General features: G+C 41.5%; 2 protein-coding genes across 2 annotated transcripts; one reads left to right on the forward strand and one right to left on the reverse strand.

Moving 5' to 3' along the window:
- Nucleotides 1-2,363: 2,363 nt before the first annotated feature.
- On the forward strand, nucleotides 2,364-4,063 carry K441DRAFT_631478 (tRNA-guanine transglycosylase; the record flags this gene model as incomplete). The annotated part of the gene is made up of 3 exons (XM_067646317.1): nucleotides 2,364-2,714; nucleotides 2,765-3,800; nucleotides 3,898-4,063. Coding segments are annotated over exons 1-3 (1,443 nt in total), but the record flags the coding sequence as incomplete, so codon positions are not given.
- On the reverse strand, nucleotides 4,051-6,066 carry K441DRAFT_656094 (uncharacterized protein). The gene has a single exon (XM_067647955.1). It carries the CDS (start codon nucleotides 6,020-6,022, stop codon nucleotides 4,361-4,363), a length of 1,662 nt encoding a protein of 553 aa, XP_067506832.1. The 5' UTR covers nucleotides 6,023-6,066; the 3' UTR covers nucleotides 4,051-4,360.
- Nucleotides 6,067-12,381: the final 6,315 nt, after the last annotated feature.

Here is a 12,381-nt window from a genome sequence, read left to right on the forward strand (position 1 = left end):
GTATGGGTGGCGGTACACCCCCTCCTGATTTAATTTAGTTCCTTTCTGATCAAGTTAGAATATCACGTGAATTTGAGTTGTTTAGCATGTGCATCAGTGCGACCGTAAAACATCACCTCGCATTTGCCTTACTCCTCTAACTATTGAGCGCCGCCGCGGCCGCCCGGCTGGCTCCGTTCGCGTTGATACATCAACTCGTTGCGAGCCATTAGCATTTGAACAGAATACCGGGTATACTACGCGTGGGCGCAGGCGCGAGCGCGGGCGTGCTCACAGAGGCAGTTCGTAGACGTCAAGCAGAGGTACAGTGGGGTGTCATAAGTGTCCGTCCTAAGCGAATTTTTAAGGTAATCCACCCCACTAAATTGTATATAACAACTACGTAATTAATTCTAAAGTATTAAAACTTATCTAAGGTTTATATTATATATTAAGTCTAGCTATTAGTACTTTTTTTTTAAATTTAAACCGATAATTCCTTTAGAAATCCTATTAGTTCCCTAATAAGATCTATAATGTTTAATATATATTTTCTATAACTAGATATTATATTTTTTTGATAAAAATTTATTATTTTATAAATATATAGTATTATTATAACTTGTATTATTTAGAATGTTATTTTAAAAGCACAAAAGTTTATTATAGGATTATAAAGTTAAAAAATTGGAATTTGTATAGAGANTTGCACTTTTTTTCTATTTTTTGGCTTTATAACCTTATAATAATTTCTTATATTTTTTAAACAAAAATTTAAATAGAGAGAGTTTTAGTAATGGCAAATATCTATAAAATATTAGATTTTTAACAAATATTTTTAATATCTAGTAGTAGAAAATATATGCTAAATATAGTAAGTTNAGTAAAAAATCGGTAAAATATAAGGGCTTTTAACAAAGGACTATAAGATTTATGACTTTAAAAAAAAGTTATAATAGCTAGATTTTATATAGCNATAAGTCTAATAACTATTTTAAAGCTATAGAATTAATTTTGCAGTTGCTATATAGTAATTCAGCGAAAAATATCAGATTTGGTGAGGTCTGGTCACCCGGGGCTTCATAAGAGTGATTTAGTTTCCGCGATACATATGCAAACAACTCAAATTCACGTGATACCCTAACCTAATCAGGAAAGAAACTACTTTAGGTATAGATCCGGCGCTCCAGGCCTCACATCCACGCCACGCTGGCTGCAAAATCACCAGATCCACAGCCAATGCAGAGAGGCGCCAGCCGGCCGCTCCAAATGGGCGCCAATCCAAATAGATCACTGTCCGCCTGAGAGCCTGGCTCTATTTGTACGCTAATGGTAGATGTGAACTCCCCCAGAGAGAAGATTTCTCGTAATCCTCTGTCTCTTTATCGCAGCACGGTCGTATGCAGCTTGCCCCGCATCCCACCCTGCATATTCCCTACCTGCATTAGCGTGCACGTGCCCGGATACACGGCTTCATACGCTATAACGCACGTAGCAAGCCAGCACAGCCGACCCCTAATGGGAGCGCACGAGGGTTGTAGTGGTAGTTCCTTGGTGGGGAGTGTGTGATTAGTATATTGGTATCCGAAGGGATGGTGTTAGTCTAGTGGTCTAGATGACCGGGAAATTGGAAAGTAAAGGAACCTCCGCCGCATAGGGGCATATGAGGAGCACCGTAGACATTTAGGACACGGTTGTCATGGGAAGGGAAGGTGAGCGTTAAGGAGGTGGACTGGAGGTAGTTTATCCCTTTCTAGTTAAGGAAGCCTGTACGATCTTCTAAGAAGAGTGCGGCGCGAGACTGAGGGTCCAAATATGTATCGTGATTTCCCGCAATGACAACTTTATGGGTATATAGGAGGGAGGAGAGCCTGTCTATGTGCGCCTGAAGTTCTAATAGAGTGCTATTTTCCGTGAGATCTCCAGCGTGGATAAGGACATCACCGTTAGGTACTAGTGGAGTGCTATTATATGTATCAGAAATACAGATAATACGAATTGTATTATTCGTGAGCTTTACGGGTGCCCTTAGAGCAGAGAGAATGTGATAGAGTGCGCGAGTAGTGTATTTCAGCGGAGACCATTGAAATTGCCCAAACTGAGTTGGTTCCCGAAAGAAGCTAGCTTTCGTGGAAAAGAATATAATTATGTTTAAAGATAGAGGGTAAAGGATTTTGCAGGAACATGGAGAGGAGCCATGGTGGTTATAATGGCGTATCAGACGTGTGAGGTTGGAAGTCTAGGAGAGCTGAAGTTGTTGTTACCCAAAGAGTGATGCTAAGCCATCTATGCGTTAGGGGGACTTTTTAATTGTGGTCACGTGCCCTGCCTGCTTCGTTTTAATAAACTGCTTAGGAACTGAGGGACACATCTCTTTAGACCTAATGCGTTTATCTTCTTGGGATCATATAGATCCGTAATTCTCTACGCAATTAGTCTTTTTATTTGATTCTCTCTCTGTATCCTATGAGCTCCTCGCCCTACGTCTAGAGCAATGGCGGAATCCACTCCCCCACAGATATCAGACCTCCCTCCAGAGATGCTCATTTTCACGCTCCTCAAGACTTCTACCTCAACTGCCCCTCGGTTGGGCAGACTAACACTTCCTGGCCGTACAACCATCTCAACACCACACTACATCAGTAACACATCCCGCGGCGCCGTGCCCCACATATCGCAAGACAATTTCCGCAAACACACCAACATACATGGCGTTTACGTGGCTCTCGAGGACTGTGAGTGTCCAGGGTGCTGCTAGCATCGGGATAAAGCTGATTCGTGCGAGTCATAGAAAAACTCCCTCAACAAACTCCTCCTGTCTACACCCTCGAGCCCCCCGCCACCGAGTCTGCGCTGCGGAGTTTCATAGCGCTCTCGAAAGAGACACTGCTAGTCTTAGGGTCGCGACGGGTACCTCCTGTGCCCTGTCCCGCTGCAAACACCAATACAGCGCTTAGCATCTTGACGTCTGTGGGATTCCGCCAGATCACCTCTGAAGATTATGCGGCGGCGACACAGAGACTGCAGCCAGATATCGTGCTGGGGTTGGGTGATATACCGCTTGGTCAGCAACAGCCTGGACTCAAGAGAATTGATAAGATGAGCGATAGGACTGAGAAATGGACGAGGGATATTGTAAGTGCCAGACGAGGGCTCGATAAGACGGCGAAGAGTCCGAAAGCAAGCTATGAGATTTTCGCACCAGTCCTCCCTGTGGGCCGAGAACTGCAGTCATGGTATCTAGACCACCTCGTAGACGACATGCTGGAAGAAATTTCAGGGCTGGTGATATACGACTCGCATATGCTGGCTGAGCTGCCAGATGAGCTCCAGCTTCTCCCACGCCTGTCGTTCGACCTCCCATCCAGTCCGCAAAAGTTACTATATCAGATCTCGCTAGGCATGGATATCTTCGTTGTGCCATTCATTGCCGATGCAACTGATGCTGGAATTGCTCTCGACTTCTCTTTCCCCCCTCCCGCAAACTCCGCCATAGAAACAGCTTCAGAGATTTCAATCAACAAGAAATCCTTAGGAATAGACATGTGGCAGCCCTCCCATGCCACCTCTCTCAGACCTTTCAGTGCTGGCTGTACTTGCTACGCTTGCACTAAGCATCATCGTGCGTACGTTCAGCATCTGCTTGCTTCAAAGGAGATGCTTGGGTGGGTCTTGATACAGTTCCATAACCACACAGCAATAGATGCGTTCTTTGCTGGTGTACGAGAAAGTATTGCACGTGGTACATTCGAAGAGGATAAGAAGGCTTTTGAGGCGTTTTATGAGCCTGAACTGCCAGAGAAGACCGGCCAGGGGCCAAGGTGAGATTTTCAATATCTCCTAATTTACACCTATATAACTTCCAAGTCTTGGCCTTTTCCTTCGAGCGGAACTGAGCGCTAATAAAATATAATGCAGGGTCCGCGGCTACCAATTCAAATCCGAAGGTCCTGGCGAGTCGAAGAAGAACCCACCTGCATATCAGATGCTGAATGACCACAAGGAAGGGCTTTCGGAGGCTCCGGCGCCTGATTCTAATGCAGATGCCGAGGATTTAGAAAAGATTGGATTTGCAGAGACAGCTAGATCCTGATTTGTTAGCTCCACTGTAGATGTTCCTCTCTACTTTTTGATAGACTTTAATATATCAACGAATAGAGATGATTTTTGAGGGTTTACTATCAGGAGAGGACACTCGTCTGTACTGAGAGGAGCTCAAAGCCGCCAAACTATCTTATAAAACACACTTGTGGATCAATCCTAGTATCCGACATTGCTCCCTTCCAGCTATAAGTGATTTCCAATAGCCCAATCCTATACGTAACAGATCCAGCCATCCATGCCGCTTAAATACTAAGTAGATAATTCAATTAACTTCTCTCTATTTCCCCGACCAGAACCAGCCTCCAGTCTTATTTTCTTTTTCTGGTTCTTTAACAGGGGTTGGGGGTTGCGCGCTTTGCATATCACCCCATGCTGTGCCAGCATCTTGGCCCGACTGCCCATGTCCTCGCTGTGTATGTACCGTCTCAGAGCTTTCCTCTCTGCCATCAGCGAATCGCTTCTTCAGTACCATTTTCGTAGTGACGGTGCCATCAGGTTGAATTGTACGCTCGGTGGTTGTTAAAGTTGAGAGTATCGAAGGCCGAGGATCGACGCTCTGGCTCTGTGTTGTTGGAGTTACAGCTGTAACTGTAGAGGCCGGTGGTTGAGATGTAAATTCAGTAGGACCAATAAGCTGCTCGTAAGCTTCGAGTTCAGTTTCCGGACCACTTGTTCCTGATTCTGCGTGTGTCTCCGGGCGTGGAGTGGGAGGGTCATGGTGATCATCATGATGGTCCTCATGATCGTGGCTGTATTCGTAACTTTCGTGCTCATCAAACTCTTGATCCTCTTCGTTAGGTTCGAAGTCGGAGTATGTGCGGCGAGCTTCCTCATCCTCGTTGGCAGGTTTTATGTTCCAGGTATTCCAATCCTGGAACTGTGGCGAACGGAATGAACCCCGTTCCCATAAACCTCGCATCCAGTCTACATGATGTGTCTGGGTACTCTTTCCCAATTCTTCACGTGAGAGAAGGGTTTGGCCTCTTTCCGCTCGTACCAGGTCTTCGAAAGCGTCACGCCACGGAACGCCTGCCTTGCTAAGCTGTGAATCTTCTTCTAGTCTAAGCGGCGAATAGGGGTTGTAGTGAAGATAATGCATTGCCCCTAAGAAGCCTGAGTTCATCATTTGCGGACGCTGCATATGAGTAAAAACGCCGAACATCTCGTCGAACATCTTGTCTGCATTGTCAAAAAATTGGTCCATTTGGAGGGCCGGATCATTGCGCCAATGAGGATTATATGGGTAGCGGCGATGCCATGGATGAGCCCATTGCGCGCCCTCGGCCCCTTCCTCATTGTGGCTGCCTTCACGGCCGTTACTATCCGATGAACGGGGAGGATAGCTCCAGCTCCAATGCCACGTCTTCACTTCCGGTTTTCCAACCTCCCCGTCTCGCATCCCCTCCTTGTTCGGTCTCTTTCCAGATTCTTCCCAGCCAGTTCTGGAGCTTGGTTCCCAATCCCCACGCCATCTTTCCACATTTCTCTTGTCGCGATTTTCGGTTTCGTCCTTCTGCGGTGGGTACGACCAATTCCAGTGCCACTCCCATGTCTTCGGTTGAGATATGTCCTTCTCCTTATCCTCCTTACCTCTCTTCTCGGCGTCCTCCAAAGCTTTCTGGAGCTCACGCCACCCCCGCTCGGATGCTTCATCTAGCTCCCTCAGCATCTTATCAATTTTATCCTCTTCCTCGTCTAGTTCCTTTCGCTCTGCTTGTATGTCTCCCTCGCGCATCGTATTGACTTGTTGATTTCGGTTGCTGTAAGGACATTGATGTCTTTCAGAATTACCAGCAACAATAGCAGAAGGTAAACCTAAGACAGTATGCAGCAGCGACGAGACCTGCTTATCGGCGAAGCGGCGGAAGGAAATGAATGGATTTTCTTCCGGTTTAGAAGGCTTATCGGTACTTCTGTTATCATTGTTATTCGATGCCATGATGGTGGATTGTCTGCTTGGTGAGGGCTGTGGTGGTGTTGTGATAGATTGGAGAGATATGGAACTTGAGTGACATGGAGGGGTTGAAACACGTGCGGGCGCGTCGAAGCGCCAAGAAACGTCGAACGCCAAAGCAACACCCACATTTGATTCCGAAACAAGCGCCAAACAACATCACTTCCAATCCTTTCAGTTCTTGTCATGCTATCCCTTCGCCTGGTGGATAAGATCTAGCCAATAGAATCAATCGAATCAAGGCTCCGTGAACGAAAATGCAAGATCGTGGTCGCCATAGATTTCCTTATATAATTGCTATATACACTCAATCTTTAGAGTTAATAAGTTGCTTAATATGAGGAAGCTAGTACTTATCCTTTCTATAGAACGGTATGTGGTAAATAGCAGCTAAATAGAATTCTTGGAGCTCTATCCCTTGACACGGCAGGGTCCTCTGGATATTTATATTAACCTAGCTTTTCTGATTGGTTGATTCTTATTGACCCAAATTGCCATGTCAAGGGGGATAGGGCCTCCACGCTATACCATTGCGAGGTTTGCGAGTTATATTTAGTAAGAGATCTAGGAGAGGCTCCCTATATCCTTTATATTATACTTAAGTCTTTCTACCGGCCTTAATATAAGTGGAGTAGAACATCTAATTGCTCTATATAAAGAACTTTATAAGCTTATAATCTTCTACCAGATAATATAAAATATCGCTTGTAAGGTATTATATTAGCTGTTACGGCACTAGCAGAACTTGGCAGAACTTGGCAGAACTTCGCACCGGCAAGTTGCCACAGATTGCCACAGATTGCCGCATATTACGATTACGTGACGCGAAGATCTTATAAAACACCAAACGGCGCTACTCTTTTTCTCCTTTCCTTTCCCTAGCTTTAGATTCTTGTTTATAGATAATCTAATTATACAGGCTTGCGCGACCCTTTTGCTATACTTATATCTTAATTAACTAAGTCGCTAATATTATCTAAAGCTTACTCTACTCTTTCTTCCTAAAAAGGAACTTAAATATATCTACCAGAATATAGAATAGGACCTTAAGGACATTACTAGGACCATAAGGATAGGACCTAAAAGAAAAGAATAGAACTCTAAGGAAATGTCACGGAGCGCGGTCAGGAGGCTCTGGGAACGTCGTAGCATTGGCTATATACACGACAGGATATTGCACGAAGGTGCAAAGAGGTGCGAAGGCACCGTGGCTCTATATACTGTGGGTGCCAAGGCTCGCTAGGCGAGCCCTTGGCGGTGCTACGGTCGGAATCCGTGACAGGAAAGGACCTATAAGATACGCATAGACTAGAACCCCTAAAGAAATTACCTAGAATTACCTAATACCCCTACCACTATGCCACAAACTATAGTAGTAGGTAAAGCAGCTATAGGACCCTTAAATACTTTAGATAAAGAAATAATTAACGTTTTAACCCCCTAGGCGGAGCTTGCGGCTACTAATACTAAAATTAAACAACTGCGAGAGCTACTTAAAGCTAGAGATACCCCTATATCTAATAATAAGTTATTATTAAATAACTAAAGACTTACTATAGTCCTTTAGGCCCTATTCTAGCGCCTTAATAGACCTATTAAGGCCTATATAGTACCGAAGCTGTTAGTAAAGGTTGCGGATTCCCTACTACTTATAAACGGAACTAACCCTATATTTAATAATTAGAAGCTTTAATTACGGGATAAGCTTAAAGTTAATATAGACTACTTCCCTAACGCCTAAGCTAGAATAGCCTATGTTTTTAGCCGTACTAGCGGAGACACCTAGACGTATTTACGCCCGTAATATACTAAAGACTTAGTAAACCCCTTTATCTCTAAAGAAGAAATAATTAAATACTTATCTTTTATTTATAAAGACCCTTTTAAAGTATAGAACGCCCGCCTTAGCTATAAAAGCCTAAATATAAAAACAACGGAGACCTTTTTAGCCTTTTAAACCTGCTTTTTATACCTAGCCGGATAGGCCTAGATCCCCTAAAAAGACCTACTACTAGACCTCTTTAATAAGCTTACCCTAGACCTATAGCGGGCCGTATTACTAGCTTATACTACGGCATAGATGTTAAAGGAACTTATAAACTATTGCCTAGCTATTAACTAAGGCCTTTATTAAATTAAGGTACGTGCTAACTGGCTAAAAACTAGAAACCTTATAAACCAGGCCATAAGTACTATAAGTACAGCCTATAGTGCCCTAGCATAATTGGCAACTCCTATAGTTAACCTAGTAGTTAGCCGCGTAGCTACCCTTATTGTAGGCTCGGTGTATACCTGGCCTATATATAGTAACCCCTATATATAGGCCCTTAGCGATTAAGGAGCTTACTTCTTATATAGTTAAATAGGCTACTCTATAAGGAACTGCCTAATAAAGGTAAAGATAAATGAGGTCCTATTAATTTAGGAGGATAGTATAAAGCCAGAAAAAGAGGAACCTTAGAGGAAGACTTCTCTTTAGGGTTAAAAGGGATTAATATATTATATATTAATCTAGGTCGGCTAATTAGTAGAAGAAGCTGCACTATCCCTTATACTTTATTTTGCAATAGATATTAAGTTTTAACCTCTGCTTTAGCTAACTTAGGAGTAAATGCCTTTACCTTAATTAATATAAAGTGCGCTGTAAAACTAGCTGACTTTTTAAATGTACTCCTTAAAGAACTGCCTAAACTAGTTTCTATTTGCGGTTATAACGGACGGATAGGACTATTTATTATAACTATCTTGCGGATCTACCTCCGCGTTAACAGATAAAGGTAGTATAATATCCCCTTCCTTATTACGGACCTTAGAAGCTATAATATAATTTTAGGGAGAAAATGGCTAGCCTATTTAGGCTTATAGCTTAATATATGGAATAGGCAGCTTATCTGGCCTAAAACTATGCCCCTAACGCCTTCCTTTATAAAAGAGATTAGTATTATAATAGAAAACCTTATACGGCCGTAGATAAACACTATTTACTAGGCCGATGCGACGCGTAGGGATTAGGCTTTTAAGAAGGATATATAGCTTAATCCGCAACGGATCCGTATATTACGCCGCCCCTAGACTGCCTGTGTTATACTACCCGTACTAGAGACTTAGGAAGTTAGTAGTGGCCTAGCTAAGTTCTTAATAGAGAGCTTAGGCCCTACGCAGCTATAAAGAAAGGCTAGGGATATTAAATAATATACCAAACTAATAGACTGGAAGGATAACTTGTGGAAAATAGAATGTAAGCTAAGGAAGACTATAAACCCTATACCGTAAAATACGGCCTAATAAATATCCGTAAAGAAACCTATAGACCTCCTACTAGTTAATATCTGCTATATTAGCGCTATAGGATTCTACTAAAACCTAGTTTAGCCTAATACTATTACCTTTATAACTAGCTTATACAAAATTAATTAAATAATTAAAGAGAAAGAAGCCCTAGCCTAAGAGAAAGGTAAGCTTATAGATAAGGAGAGCTAGTAGAATAGAAATTGCCCCGTTAATACTAGAAATTTAAAAATACCTTCTCTAAAGTAGTATCTAATATACTCCCGCCTTACTGACCATACGACTATAAAATTAAAATTAAGCTGGATAAGGTGGTTACCCTTAGCTATAGCCCCCTTTAATAGTAATCTACTGCCAAATTATAGACTATAAAGTAGTATTTTATTAATAACCTGGATAAGGGCTTTATTAAGCCTAGTTAAGCCCCTTTTAACTTACCTATTTTCTTTGCTAAAAAGCTAAATAGAGGACTTTGTTTTTGTATTGACTACTATAAGCTTAATAATTTAACCCTTAAAGACCGCTACCCACTGCCTTTACTTAATGAGACTTTGGCCCAAATAAGTAGAGCTAAGATTTTTATAAAGCTTAATATCCGCTAGGCTTTTTACTAAATTAGGATGGACCCTAAATTAGAAGACCTTATTACGTTTTAGACCCGTTATAGAACGTATAAATATAAAGTACTGCCTTTTAGACTAACTAATGGACTGGCTATATACCAATAATATATAAATGATGTACTATTTAACTACCTTAATAACTTCTGTATAGTATACCTAGATGATATTATAATCTACTCTAAAAACGAACTGGAATATAAAGAGTATATCTATAAAGTCCTATAATGGCTTTAGGAAGCTAGCCTCTAAGCCAATATTAAGAAGTTAGAATTTAGTGTTAAGCGTATAAAGTACCTAGGGTTTATTATTAGTATAAACGGGATTAAGGCAGACCTAGAAAAGACGGCCGTAATTAACTAATAGGTACCCCTAAGGACTATAAAGGGGGTATAGTTATTCTTAGGGTTCTGTAACTTCTACTGACGCTTTATTAAGAACTATAGTAGGATTACCCGGCTATTAAGCCTACTTACCTATCCCTTGACCCGTCAGGGCGAGCAAGGGGAAGGCCCGTGCGCGAACACCAGAATCAGAACAACGCGTAGGATTCAACCATCAAATACACAACCGCCATGCCTTTTAATCACGCTAGAATTGATGCAGATCTTGTTCAGAAGACTCAATATAAGATTCCCCCAAATAAGACGGCGAAAAAAACCCCCCCGAAGCCTTGGCCACTCCCCGAATTTTGTATTCCTGAGCACGGCTACAGGATCCTACTGATCTGATTGGTGGGCTCTTATCGATAACTTGCGTGCCCAAGTTGACGGGTTAAGGGATAAGGACCGGCCCTTTTACTTTAATACTGTATATAGGCAGGCCTTTAATAAGCTTAAGAAACGACTGGTTTTTGCTCCCTTACTCGCCTACTTTAACCTAGAATGGCCCTTAATTCTAGAAACCGATGCCTTAGATAGTATTATAGCTGGCGTTTACTCCTAAAAGTAGATAAATGGAGAATGGCACCCTGTTGCTTACTATTTAAAGACTATAATAGATGCTAAGCTGAACTACCCAATTTACGATAAAGAAATGCTGGCTATTATCTTTAGCTTTTAGCACTAGCGAGCCTAACTAAAAGGCACCCCTAAGTCTATTTAGGTAGTTTCCGATTATAAGGCCTTAGAATATTTTATAATAATAAAGGCCCTTATAGCCCGATAGGCACGCTAGGTAAATACCCTATCTTAGTTTAACTTCCTAATTATATATAGGCTAGGCGCCACTAACTGTGTAGACGCTCTTATAAGGCGTAAATAGGATATAAATAACTAGATAGCCGCAAAGATCTTATTACGGACCTAAACGCTACTATAACTAGAGTACCTTAACTCCTAGATATAGGTAGAACTAAATATAGACTTTTTAGATGCCAAGATATGCCCTATTAACTCTATAGAACTGGACCTTATTAATAAACTACTATAGGTAAACCGTACGGCCCCTTCTTTATAGGAGTACCGCGAAAAGGCAAAGAATGGTTCTAGCCTATAGTTCTTTAAAAGTGGACTGCTTAAGTACCGCGAACGGCTAGTAGTAGTAAAGGAATAGAACTTATGGACTTAGCTTATTGCCGAAGTATATGCTTAGGTTTCTACGGCCTACCCTAGAAAAAATAAGACCCGTAGGATTATTAGCGACCGCTACTACTGGCCCGGAATAATTATAGATATCAACCGCTATATACGGAACTGTAATAACTACTATAGGTCTATAATTCCATGAGATAAGACCCTAGGATTATTAAAACCCCTCCTAATACTTAACTGCCCCTAGTAATATATCTTAATAGACTTTTATAAGCTACCTCTAGACTGTGACGGATATAATATAGTTATAATTCTAGTTAACCGCTTTGGTAAGCGCCTGTTCTTAATTCCCTATTATAAGAATATTAATGCTAAAGAGGCAGCCTGACTATATATCTACTATATCTACTAAATTTACGGACTACTAGATACTATTATATCTAACTATAGGCCGCAGTTTATATTAGCCTTTTAAAATAAGTTTACCTAGATCTTAGGTATTAAGCTAAAGCTTTCTATAGTATATTACCTCTAGATAGACGGTTAAATAGAGATTATAAATTAATACTTGGACTAGAGACTCCGGCCTTTCGTTAACTACTTCTAGAATAACTAGGCTGAACTATTACCCTTAATAGACTACGCCTAAGCGACCTTACCCTATAACTTTACCGGATTTGCCCCTATTTAACTAGAAATAGGTTACCTACCCTATATAAGCTTTAACTGAGAAAGACTAAAAGGGCCCTAAACTATACGCGAAAAACTATCTTATAAGGAAGCCTAGTAGTACGCTAAGCGCTTAAAAGAAGCCTAGAAAGTAGCCTGTATAAACCTAAAAAAGGGTTAGAAATTAATAGAATAGTAGGCGAATAAGTATAGGCGCGAACCTAACTTTACTATA

Source organism: Cenococcum geophilum (genome assembly GCF_001692895.1).
Source record: "Cenococcum geophilum 1.58 unplaced genomic scaffold K441scaffold_10, whole genome shotgun sequence".
Taxonomy (NCBI): Eukaryota; Fungi; Ascomycota; class Dothideomycetes; order Gloniales; family Gloniaceae; genus Cenococcum; species Cenococcum geophilum.

What these genes read in the sequence shown, in the direction of transcription:
- K441DRAFT_656094 (XM_067647955.1), bottom strand. Translation starts at nt 6,022, where the DNA reads ATGGCATCGAATAACAATGATAACAGAAGTACCGATAAGCCTTCTAAA.